This window comes from Arachis duranensis, chromosome 10 (genome assembly GCF_000817695.3).
Source record: "Arachis duranensis cultivar V14167 chromosome 10, aradu.V14167.gnm2.J7QH, whole genome shotgun sequence".
Classification (NCBI taxonomy): Eukaryota; Viridiplantae; Streptophyta; class Magnoliopsida; order Fabales; family Fabaceae; genus Arachis; species Arachis duranensis.
This window is the reverse complement of record NC_029781.3, coordinates 20,051,447-20,065,003: the sequence shown is the minus strand read 5'-3', so window position 1 is coordinate 20,065,003 and position 13,557 is coordinate 20,051,447. Positions and strand designations below refer to the sequence as shown.

General features: G+C 38.0%; 2 protein-coding genes across 2 annotated transcripts in view; one reads left to right on the top strand and one right to left on the bottom strand.

Moving 5' to 3' along the window:
• LOC107469407 (uncharacterized) overlaps positions 1-6,078 on the bottom strand; it is a gene marked incomplete in the record, with an annotated part of 6,421 nt that extends 343 nt beyond the window's left edge. Inside the window, 5 exon segments of the mRNA XM_016088791.3 lie at positions 1-97; positions 543-1,055; positions 1,536-2,021; positions 5,231-5,881; positions 5,987-6,078. Of these exon segments, the coding sequence (XP_015944277.1) occupies positions 14-97; positions 543-1,055; positions 1,536-2,021; positions 5,231-5,752 (1,605 nt within the window).
• A 364-nt stretch (positions 6,079-6,442) lies between these two features.
• Positions 6,443-11,797, top strand: LOC107469398 (uncharacterized). Its single transcript, XM_052255026.1, has 4 exons — positions 6,443-6,999; positions 8,368-10,601; positions 10,684-10,755; positions 11,207-11,797. Exons 2-4 carry the CDS (start codon positions 10,164-10,166, stop codon positions 11,207-11,209), a joined length of 513 nt encoding a protein of 170 aa, XP_052110986.1. The 5' UTR covers positions 6,443-6,999; positions 8,368-10,163; the 3' UTR covers positions 11,210-11,797.
• Positions 11,798-13,557: the final 1,760 nt, after the last annotated feature.

Sequence of the window (13,557 nt, the reverse complement as noted above, 5' to 3'; positions counted from 1 at the left end):
CTGAACTCGGCTTCTACGAAGGAGACGAAAAACTGAATCTAAATCCAGTTTTTCCACGATCATGCTCATCCTGCCGGAGAATATGGTAGAAGTTACCCTGAAACAATGAGGAGTATGTCAGTGAAGACATTCATTGCAGAAATGTAAATTCCATTAGGACAGAGGTGTAAGGAATGTATTGGAGAAAAAGATGAATATTTGTGAGATGTGCTTGCAACTACATCTACAACAGGCTGTTTGCCTACGTATGTGTGTGCGTGTGCGCACATCACAACAAATTCAAGGCATGGATCGGTTCAAAGTCAAACCCTATAAAATGTAAATGACAAATAGCAATTGCTGCTAGTTTGCAGGGTTCTTGTACAAATATAACAAATAAGACTACCCTCAGTTTGTGCTATATTACTCATTAACCATTCACTTCCTATAGCTTGAATCCCCACCCTCAAAACATATATACATAAAAACACAAGAAAAACCGTAGTTAAGAGTTTGATCTACAGCTTAATTAAATATAAATAAATTGAACAAATGGAGCTAACCTCTAAGCGGAAAAGTCTAGTAGGAATAACAAATCCACAGCCCACTGATGTCCGAAAGGATTCTAAGAACTTGCGAGGAGAGAACAGCTTATATTCGTTCTGAGTTAATTTTGTAATATTCCCAGCACCAGCAAACACATGACCATGGATTCCGTGTTCTCTCAACCACTTGATTGGAAGATCAAAAGATAGGTCTGCAAAAGCACTAACAGCAAGATCCCCTCCAACAAAGTCCCATCTAGATGAATCATCATTGTCATTGCTGACTCCATCTCTGCTTTGCCTTCTTGGTTCAGTAGGACCTAATCCCCGAGTTTTGAATCCCCACAATGTTACTGGCCCTCCAAGGGTGCAAACTGGAGAGAAATCACCACCCAAATAAAACCTTTCAGGAAGGGGAGATGGCTTGTTCAAGAAACCAGGGCCCCATGGAAAAACAGCACCGGCAGAAATGCCAAGATTCAGTGCTGTATTATAAAACCCAAAGGGGACTGCGCAACGAACATCGAACTCCTGCATTGAAAGTGTTAAGCAAGTTACTCGTGACAAAAACAAGAAAGAAAAAGAAATATTAGGATGCATGAGTGGTATTTACATATAAACAACTTAAAACATAAATGCTATTGAACATGCCGTAAAGGTGGATGGCTCCATTCAAACTTCTTTTCAAATATATAAATCCCTCATCCCCAGTAACAACCAAAATTTTTTTTTGGTGACTCAGTAACTACCAAAATTAAAAGCACTTCCAAAGGGGGGCAAAATAAAAAATCTTGAACCATAATTCTCTTCTGCAGGACCAGGTTCTCAATTTTCATCTCAATTTAAAGAGGACTAACAATATTGCAAAAAATCTAGAAGTTTCAAACTTAAATTAACTAATTCATTATAAGCTTTCTGGTTAGCATCAATTCTGAAATACTAGCACTCAGCATTATTTTAATAATTATTACAATTGCATTTTAGCGTGAGAGCTCAAGAAGTTAATTGCACCTGACGAATATACCGCAAGCTTCGTTCATCTGGTATGAGGCCACCAAAGTGAGTGGTAGAAAGAAAAGCATATCCTCTGGTAGGCCTGATTGGTGAATTTCTCCTGTCAAATTTAAATGTATACTTCAGAGATGACAGCAAACCATGGCCAAGTTGTCTCCTTATAGACCTGGATGACATTTGTGACGGATCTGTTAAGGTACGCCATCCAAGAGTGTACACTAAGTCATGGTGCCGTGTTGATATTAAGCCAAGAGACATGCCCAACAATTGCTCTTTGTATGAAGAAAACTCTTGCCAATCTTGGGAAAGCAAGGATAGTCGTGCTACAAGAGGAGTTAACAATCCTTTAAGTCTAGGGGCATAGACCCCGATACTCACCTCCGTTGTTTGGTTAGCACCGTAGGCCACAGAAGCATCCCATAGATCACCATAACCTAACAAGTTTTTGTACTTAAGAGTACCTTCACTAGTCCAGGAACTAGTCTACAAAAGCAATGCAAATTTTCATAAATGAGAAAGAGAAAAGAAAGGTTAGTAGCAGATTAAGACCAATGAATACTCAAGATTGATGCACAAACTCCAATAAAGTGAAGTCTGAAACAAAAGTTTTTGAATTCACCACATGGAAAATATTATATCTGCAATTTATACACCATTGTAATTCAGCAATAACCAACATGTCACAAAATGCTAACAAGTTGAGACATATAAATGATAAATTGCACTATATCTTGACTGTCAAGAAGCAGAAGGTACTCATCAGAAATAGCAATAATCATAAAACAGGATCTAAAGCCAATACAGACTTCACGGCAAAAACATTCAAAGCGGAGCTCAAAATAAATACATAGATTATGTACCTAATTTCCAATTTGAAGTTTATACGCATTATTTAAACCAAATGACAATTCCCAACCAAAAAAAAAAAGAGCCTTGTTCCTATGTCTGGGGTCAGCAACATAAGTCAGACAATTCTATTGGTTGCGTTCAGTTCCATGCTAACAGTGTCCTAGTATAAACCATGTCTTAAACATTGAAATCTGGATACCTCAATTGTTTCATCCATAGTTTTCTTATTGATCTCCAAACATCTAACCACTGGATTGCTTTCTATGTAATCTATTCTCCTTAATGGAGGTATGGGATTTCTACAAATATAGGTCTGCTTCATATGTGACTAAACGCTAAAATGTTATGCTTCCTAGTACCTATGAAGATCATTGAGTTGCCGTGTCAGCATTTTAGACATATTTCAGACCCCACACACGTCTTAGGTGTCTAATTGTGTCTTAATAAAATAAAAAATGTTGCTTTGGATATGTTTGGACACACTCAAATATGACTATGTGTTGGCATGTCCAACATTATTCTTGGCATATATTCTTGAATTATGTTTAGAAATAATTTCTATTATTAATTATTAATACAACAAAAATTATCTAAAATATTTTACATAATTAAAAAATATATTAAACAATAACAACAAAAAAATCTTATCCTACTAGATAAGATCTGCTGCATGGATCAAAGGTGCCATTGTGTCCTATGATATATCATGTTTATGGTGAGTTGTTTACATATAAATCTCTTTTGACCACCTTCTGTATGTTTATCTTCTCCCCACATGTCCAACCACCTAAGACAAGATTCAGCTGTCTTTTCAACAATAGGCAGCCTAGGCATTACTCCAACTTTCTCTCTTCTATTATCGTTCTTTATTTTGTCCATACATGTCTAACTTCTCATCCATCTAGTCTCAGCATCTTCATCTTTGCCACACTAAGCTTATGCCCACGCTCACCTTTTCCAACCGAACACTCCATTCTATATAACATTGCTGGTCTAAACAATACAATAAAAAATTTACCCTTAAGCTTATGCACTCTGTCACTTTGACTAACTCGCTTGAATTGTACGATTTATATCCTTCTCGATTTCACCATTATCCTACATAATACACCCAAATACTTAAATCTCTTTACATGTGCTATGATGCTTTTTCTGATTTTCACTTCTGTGTTACTGTTTTCCTTTCTCGTGCCGAACTTACATTTCATATATTTTGTCTTACTACAGCTTATGTGCAAACCATTCACCTCTAAAATTTCTCTCTACAAATCTAGCTTTTGATTTAAATGTTCTCGTGATTCTCCCATAAAGATGATATCATCGGCAAAAAGCATGTAACATGGTATGGATTCTTAGATACGGACAATAAGTATTTCCGAAACCAATAGGAAAAGATATGTGCCTAGAAATAACCCTTGGTGTAGTCCTACACACCAATGCAAAATTCCTCTATCACACCATCTTGAGTCTTTACACTAGTTGAAACTCCATTGTACATATCCTTAATTGCACAAATATATAAAGTCCTTACTCCCTGCTTTTCCAAAACCTTCTATAAGACCTCTCTTGATATACAATCATATGCATTTTCCAAGACCATAAAGATCATATATAGATCTTTATTGTTACTCCGATACTTCTTTATCACTCTTCTTAAATAAGTATATAGCCTCAATTGATCTACCTAGCATAAAACCAAATTGTTTCTCTAAAACCCGTGTTTCCTGTCTCAACCTACGTTTTATCACCCTCTCCGAGAATTTAATGGTAAGAATTAAAAAAGAAAAAAAAATTAATGTGTATTATAATATCAATAAAATATCAAGATGATATTATAAATCATCTAAAACTTTCTTTATATTTTATATATATGGCATGTCACGTCTATGTGTCTAGTGTCTATGTAGGTGCCCATGCTTAGTAGAGTGCTACACTAATTTTCTCAATTCTCACTAAATACATTATTCCTAGTTTTTATCTTGTATAGCGCTAAAACTCATCTATCTTTCAGTCTCATACTACATCACCAATCTTATTATATCCAAAATAACTCCTCGTCAGCCTGAAGTATGATACCGACAACCAAGCAGTAAAGCAAATTTGCTCTTTCTTTATTTTTCTTTTTTTTTTCTTTTTTGCTACAAGTCTTCAACTGTATAATAGCTCTAATATTTAGAGGTAATCAAGCAAAGAAAATTTCATTTCTGTTAAACCATTAGTTTATACTAGAATATGTGGAAAAAAGATTAATTCAATCTCCATGGAGAACATCTGAACCATCAAAGCTCATACTAAAAGACGACAAAAACCTAGATGGGCAGTAAGAGGATGTGCCTTTTCAATAACTATCTAATCATACCAGGAGTTTGTGGAACAAACAGATGGAGATAATGTGAGTCATTCGTTAGCCAGCTACCCAAACTCCAAGGGGGACTAAAGCCATGGTTTCCTAATCCTTATCCACAAGATCAGCAGAAAGTGACATTTCCACCTCAAAGTCAATACCAGTAACTAGAACTTCGCAATCGAGGAAGCAAATGCAATACTCATACTCTATCTAACTTGAAAAAGTTTGGAAGCCAACACTCAAACAATGATTGTTTAGCATAATAACAATCTCAAACAGAACCTTTCTCTATTTCCTACCATCAACAACCAACGCTGCATATACACATCAGTGTGTTCATCCTAAAATGATCACAAAATTTCTTAAAATGCAATGAATAAGTAACATCACCCGCATCAAATTCTAACTCGTCTAAAACCCCACCCAAAATATTATGATGTCAAATCTCAACATAATAAAATGTCAAAAATGAAAAGCAAACAAGAACAATACCTACCGAGGGTTTGGTGTAAACGCCGAATTCTCCACTGACTTTGCTAGCGGCTTCGACGACATCAATGACGATGTTGGCTGTGTGAGGGAGCTCCGGCGGCCCAGGCTCAAGGCGGAGGTTGGTGGAATCGAAGATTCCGAGTCCCTGGAGCCTTGCAAGTGCGACCTGCGAGGCGCGAATCAGGTCCTGCACGGTGGCGGCGTTCTCGATCCCCTCGAGCTCCGCTTGGATCACCCAATCCTTCGTCTTCGCGTTGCCACGGATCACAATGTCGTGGACTCTGATTGGTACAAGCTCCGATGACAGCCGCCGCGAGAGCGTCTCCATCTTGAAGCGCTGCTCGCGAAGCTGCGACACTGGGGACTGGGAGTCACGCGAAACGACGTCGTCTCCGTCTTCTTCCTCTTCTTCTTCTTCAAATTCTTCTTCGTCGTCGTCTCCGTCGGTGAAGTGGCTTTGTTGTTGTTCGGGGTCGGCATTGGGGGAGGGGTGGTTGTTAGGGTTTGGCTGTTTGGTGGTTTCCATTGATAGGAGGCAGTTTTTTTTTTATTCTGTGAATAGTGTGAGTGGTGTTCTGTTGTTGTGTGAGCAAAGCAACGCTGCCACTGAAGAAGAAGGTGAATAATCAGGAGGAGGAGGAGGCAGGAAAATTTTCTGAAAAAAAAATAAAAAAAATAATTATTATTTCTTGAAACAAATAATTTTATCTTTATTTTGCGAAATCATTTTTTTTTATGTTGAAACTTGAAACAAGTTCACCTATTGCATCCGCAAATTTCATGAAAATTAGATATTTTATCCACGGAAAGGGAGTTGTTATAGTGCTGAGAGAAAGATTCTTCAGCAGCGGAGGATGTTGCGTGTCTGAACATAATAGATACACTTGTTTTGTTAAAATATTCAACGTTTCTGTATGTGTCGCAGTTGGAGGTAGCTGGTGCAGACACGGGTCCTACAATTCAAAAGAACATTTTAGAAATCGAAGTTGTTAACAACTCAGTTAAGGTATATTAATAACTTAATTAATTGGAAAACAAATATAATGTGATAGAGTAATTTTTTTGTTTTCACATTCACGCTTCAGTCCGTAGAAAAAATTGGATGGGCCTAGGGAAGTTTAAGGAAATTGGCAAGAGATGGACTACAACCCTTAACCGATCAGATACAAATAATCCAAAGGCTTAATGTTTTTAAAACAAAAAAAAAAAAACCCTAACCTGCAGAACCCTTTACCCCCTGTCATTTGTGGACTCACCCCCTTCTGATGCAACGCAAATTGGTACCAAACCAATACCTAGCCCTAGCTTCCGGCGCACTCTTGATGTTTGCCGGCCGTCCCTCAATGTAGCTTCCCGTCGAGCTCTAGGTCTTCAACCCCTGTTCGGTCACCGATGGTAGCTGCTTGGTGGAGCTCAGCGTTCGTCATCTCTGTATTTGCAGACGCTTTTCAGGAACCGCCATTTGGTTGCCATTGTTGGGTTCGCCTCTGCGTTCAGCGGTCGCCTTCGTTCTCGTTCTTTGCCGTCCTCGATCAATCGGCCTTCACCGTTCGCGTTACTCACCGTTCACCATTCGAGTTCGCGTTCGCGTTTGTGTGGAAGCCACGTCGGTCTCCTTCGACCGCTAAGACGAAACAGCGAGCGACCCCCGGCTGTGGTACTACTAGCTTTTGTCGCCTCCGTGAGTTTCCCAAACCCGCCACCAGACAATACACCCACACAGCACCAATACTCTGCTTCAACCTCTACAACTTCCGATTACTAATACAATAGGTAATATTTTGAATTGGTAATGGTTTGGACTTTCTTCATAGACATAATTAGTATAAAACAGCTATGTTCTCTTCCCTGTGATGTTGATATTAAGCTTTGAATTCTATAGTTATGTTTTAATGTGGCTGCACTCTAGGGGTTCGATGTAATTCTTTAACCGTATTTCTGGTTGGTTTTATAATTTGTAGCTTTTAGAAAGTTAGTAAGTTGAGTGCATGTGAAGGTAGAATAATTCGATCTTAGTAATCAGAAAAATGTAGCTGCACAAATAGCATCTTTGCAGAAAACATATTAGCATGATGATTCCACTTGCATCAATTTCTTCTGGTAAAGTTCAACTGTTAATGTGAACTGGTTAATTTGCTAATTGTTCTTGTGCTTGTTGGTCTTGTGTTATTTTTAAATTTTTTTCTTGTTGTTGTGATTCTCTACATATGGACTTGCTAACCTGATAATTTGCTAAATTGTTGGGCTATAGTTGTTTTTTTTTTTTGCTAAATTGTTATATTGCTGTGATTTAATTTGTTGGATTTTGTATTTAGGTCTTGTTCTTGATTATTTGGCCAATTATTGTTCCGGATTTATTGTTGTGTTTGAGATTATTGGCGGATGTTGGTGATCAATGATTTATTCTATACGTCGTGTTTTCTTCGTCTGAAAGGAAAAAATCAGTTTCATTGTTTTGTTGTTTGTTTGTTTTGTTTCAAAAATCAATTTTTTTGTGATCATTGCTCGAACTCTAAATGTTGTTCTGCTGGTTTTGTTCTGTTTATTTTCTATAGAAAATGTATTTTTTGTGATGAATGTCGAAACTCTGAATGGTTTTCTGCTGTTTTTGTTTAGTTAATAGAAATCAATTATCTGTGATCGATGCTCAAATTCCGAACCTTGGTCTCCTGCTTTTGTTGTTTCAGAAATCAATTTTGTGTTTGTTTTGCATTGTGTGGAAAATTGTATGAGGTATATAAGAACTAAGAATGAAGATTATGTCAATGGTATTACTATGGTGATTGTGGTCTCCCACAAGCTTGAACATAAAATTGAAGAGAGAATCGTCTCTCTTTTTCTTCATTAGCCTATTTTTGGGCATTGCATATCATTGTAATATGTTTAGGCATGGAACTAGTTGTTTATGATCCCCTGGTGAAGGAAGTAAATGCAGATGAAGAGTGTTTAGAAGTAGTTGTATTATTCATTAAGTTTTTATTGAATCAGGTGTATAGGGGAAATATTTTTATTATACTATTAATTTAGGTAGAATGTTAAATGCAACGAGAGCATATGCCAAACAACAGTATATGGATATGACCCTTAGACGTTTGTTGGTGTTGCAAGTCCTGATTCAGTCGATGTGTTGTTGAGGTACAGATGGAGGTGAACTTAAGCGAGGGGATGCTGATTGTCGAGGGACTCAAAGTGATGAGTACGAGGAGTTCAACCGTGCCGAAGAAAGAGGAGCCGTGGCCGATGACGAATGTTGTGACTTGGAAGACCTTAGCAGACTGAGTGTGGATGACATTTTGAAGAAGGTTTGAGTCAACGTTGAGAGTGCATATGAGTTCTATCAGAGGTTTGGAAAAATACATGGGTTCGGTGTGTGAAAGGGTGACTCAGGGAAAGACTGTGAGGGGAACTTGGTTAGATATAGGTTTTTTTGTAACAAGAAAGGCTTGAGGGAACGTAAACACTATGACAGGATTGACAGAATGAGGGAACACAAACCAGAGACAAGAACTAACTGCAAGGCAATGTTATCAGTTTTTTAAGACAAAAATGATAAGTGCTGGAAGGTGAAGAAGCTAGTCACCGAACACAACCACGAGTTGACACCGGTAGGAATGGTGCACTTGATTGCCAATCATCGTGGGTTAACGAAAACGGTAAAGAGTCAGATAGATGGGATGCAAGCACATGGTATTGCAATGTCTAAGATTGTAGGGCACATGGCTAGTATGGCCTGTGGCTATTCGTTGTTGGGGTTTCTAAAGAAGGATGTCTACAACTACGCTGACAAACAACGGCGTATTAAAATAGCTGACGGTGATGCTAATTCTGTAATAGTGTATCTTGAGGGAAAAGCCGAGTTAGACCCATGGCAATCGCAAAATATAATGCGACTTGTGACAACAGGCTAACGAATCTGATTTGGGCTGACGGATCTAGCAGAGTTGATTACCAATACTTTGGTAATGTATTGGCGTTTGATTCAACATACAAGAGACTGATTGTGATTTTTTCTGGATCAAACAATCACAAGCAGACCACCATCTTTGGGTTTGGGTTGTTGCTTGATGAGAGTGTTGCTTCCTATCGGTGGATGTTGGAGAATTTGATGGAGATCATGTGTGGTAAGAAGCCGGCTGTAGTTGTGACTGACGGCGACAAGACTATGATAAAAGCAGTTTCCGAAGTGCTTCCCTCTGCGACCCATCATTTATGTGCATGGCATGTGGAGAAAAACGTCACATCTAATGTAAAGGGTGAAGAATTACTTGGGTTGTTTAGAAGATGGTTGTATGCAGAAATGGCGACAGATGACATCGAATCCAAATGGGAGCAGGTTGCCGATGAGTATGGCCTACGCGAGAAACAATGGTCATGCCAGATGTATGATAAAAAGGAGATGTGGGCAAGTGCATATCTGCGTGACAAGTTTTGTGCGAGATATCGGACAACATCTAGGTGTGAAGGCATTAACGCATACGTGAACAAGTTTTCAAAGTCCACCCACACAATTTACGAGCTGGTTCAGAGCTTGGAGATGGTTGCCTGAGAGTTTCGGAATAGGGGGTTGCTGCTCCAGTTTCAATCCATCAACTCGGTTTTGGTTATGACAACATGCCTGAGAAGTATTGAAAGACATGCCACTACGGTATACACAAGAGAAGTATTTGGGGATGTCAAGAAGGAGATCGAAGGGGTAGGTGCTTTGAACCAGATTAACAAAAGAAGGATATTGAATACAATGGTATACACCCTTGAGGAATATGAGGAACCTAATGTACACATAATGGCGTCCTTTGGTCGGTCGACTAGCAAAGTAAGTTGTCAATGTAACTTCTGGAAGAAGCATGGATATCCATGCAAGGACATGTTCTTTGTGATGAAGGCAGAGCACTTGAAGGAGATACCCGATAAGCTCGTTCTGAGGAGGTGGAAAATTGATGCAAAATCCCCTGAGCAGTACACGAAAAGTTGAGGTGACGTTAGCGAACACGGTGTTATTCTCCGCCATGGGGCACTCCATTTCGCATCGCAGTGAATGTTTTTCCTGGGGGCACAATGGTTGGCATTGTTCCAAAAGGTTATATGTGAAATTCAGTCCTTATGTAAAGACCTTGAGTTGGATTACAAGGCATTTCATTGTGGGGTTAAGCCGAGCGCTGAACATGCCGGTGAATCAAATGCTGTGGTTAGGGACCCACTTGTTGCTTAGTCAAAAGGAGCTCCAAAACTTGGAAAGAAAAAAGGCCTTGGTATGCACTTGCTGCAAGGGTACGGGACACACAAAGAGAACCTACCTAGCCAAGGGTGATTATGATGAACAACACGATTTGAGAGACGATGCATTCGAGGGGGATGATTTAGACATGCCTGACCGGGTAAGATATTTCCTTCGAAGTATTTTTGGAAACTTGTTATCCATATGCAGCATCCAACTTTTAACCAGTACTTTGAATACAGGACGATGAACACGTGGGTGATAACCTGTTTTTAGGCCCCAGGGGCACATCGAATAACGTCTATCACAACACGGTGAGTTGTTTTCTGTATTGCAGACATGAATTTAGTACCAAGAAGCAGTTAATAGTATGTAAGACAAATTAACAAATTGGGATGCATGAAGAGTGGATTGTTTGGTAGTTGAATTATAAGCTGGCGTAATAAGTAGATAAGCATAAAATCACTTATCGTGATAGCCTGCAAATAGAGTAACATGATTGGTAGTTGAGATAATGTTGGACTAAGTAGTAGTGTAGTATGAAATCACCTAAGGTTATCTTGCATATAGAATGTAGTTATATCTGCCTGAAATAATTATGGTCAAGTATCGGGAGATGGGTAGTGGGATATTATAGTTAGCATTATGTATGAAATTAATTATTTCTAGTCAAATTTTCTGAAAATAGAGAATTAAATCTTATAAATACCCTAAATGTTGTTACCTCTGTTGGTTTGACATAAAATCTGCTATATTCTGTTGCAGTAATAATCATTCATTCATGGAGTTAAGATTGGTACAATTGCAAGGCCAAGACAGGTGCCCACGCAACATATCAGCAGGCAAGCGTTACTCGTGAGGCCGTTTCATGGGTAGACAAGTTAGGAGTTCCATAGGGGTATGAGGAACTTTGCACGAGATATGTTGATCCCTTTGATATTATTTGTTGTGGTTACGAGTTGGAGTGAACCCTTTGGGTTGTATTCAATTTCTTTCAGTTCGATGTTGTTGCCAATTTTTTCGAATGTGATACTAGATTAATTAATTTGTATCTGGGTACATCAAATGTCAATACCAAATTGATATTGTTGCAGTGGACCTCGTGGGATTATTCCTTGTATTCATTGGAACGTCATGGGTTGGCATTCTTTTTTGTTCGACACAATGTGTATTGGGCTATCCGTAGAATACATTTACACAAAATCGGGTCCATGTGGACATCGGGCCCAACAACATGTCACTGTTTATTGACTTGAAAAAGTAATCTCTAAAGGGTTCTGTCAGAAAATTCACTTTTGGAGACCATGCAATGGAGAGGTCACACGGTCTATGCATGTACGGTGAAGGTGATTATGCAATGATGAAAATGAAATTTAGAACTAACAAGGAAAAACATATAGCGCTAATGATGACATGTATTTTTAACAAGAGAAAATGTTTATGTGAAACACCACATAATGACATTGCCATTTTTCATTTATATCGATGGTCAGACGAATCCCAAAATATAATCTGCAAATGCATCACACTAAAAAAAGCATATTATGGTGCCTAATATCGGAGAGGAATGGCATATTAGGGTCCCTAATATGCAATCAAAATGACATCTGTTTGGTCTCCATGACACAAAAATTAACCAAAATGCATAGGCAGTAAATGACGATCATGATAATCCTTTCCTTTCATCCTGAAGTCGTCACGGAGGAAAAACACTAGAGGATCAACCTGTAGTTCAGCACAAACCCTAAACAACAGCTGCTCCATGTCTTCCATGATCACAAACGAAGTGTTGTCAAAATCTGGTGCAATATCTATAGCCACAGATGCAAAAGTAGATCACAACCACTATGAAAACAAGTGTAAAATGAAACAGGAAAACCTAATGTAACCCACAAACTTCACAAAAAGAAGTACCTAGCTCATGTAGGAGGAGGTTCCTCGCGATTGTGCTAGATCCGCTGCTCCCGTTGCCCGCAACACTAACAGACTCTCCAACCTCGAGTTCTCCAAACCTTACTGCCAAGTCTTGATTCCCCAGTACCGTCTTCTCACCTTCGGGGTCTTTGTTTCACAATTCAAACCAGGACTCCGCCTCACGCCTTACCATGAAGCCCTTGTGCTTGCTCCCTTTGAAGCCAAACACTTGTCGATTACATTCTTCCCATGACATGTATATCACGGGCTTTCTTCCTCTCCTCACTACATAGTAATGAAAACGACAAGTATCCATGTATGGGACTTGTTATGTGGGAATGGCTTCGTACAACTCCCTTGCCGAAGGAACTCCCCAAATCGTAATGGAAGTCTTGTCAGCTTCCCCCCTCTAGTAAACCCTCATAGCCCCTTCGTTGGAACTTTCAGTTTCATAACAAGCGTTTTCAATTTAAATCAATATTTCTCTGTTACTCTTCCCAAAATTTCCCGCATTTATTTACTTACACCATGTAACTATTTATCTTCTATCCGTTTTTTATCCACGTGTAATAAATTTTAAACCAATTCACATATTAAGAACAATAACGCCATCTTAGTAAATCCAATTGTTTTTCTCATGGCAAATCATTTGTTTACAAATATTTCTATCCCATTTTATTATACAATTATACCTTAATTTATTTCGTTAATTATTATTAAAAACACACAAAAAAATTAATGAATTATCTTTTATTCTTTGAATACACGTTTTTATTATCAAACAATAATTTTTTCTGTTACTATCTTTAACAAAATAGGTTTAATTTTTTATTAGCTCTTACTTTTGGCGTTCATCATCTAAAATTTGAAAAAATTTACCGTACAAACTATTATATTTAACTAAGTGTAAAATCTGTTGCACAATTAGAAATAATCAATTCTTAAATATCATGATTCAAAAAAAATATGTTTCTTCTCTATGTACATAAAAATATAATTACATATTAGTGTCAAAAAAGCTATTACATAAAAAATAATTTGCAAACTACAAAGATTTGAGGGTATGATATTAAATTAGTTAAATTAAAATTTTCAATAAATTACACAATTAGGACATAAATTTATCGCATAGTGAAAACTGATACATATAAAACTAATGAATTACCTATTTTTTTGGTTTTTTAAATACATATATTGTACCC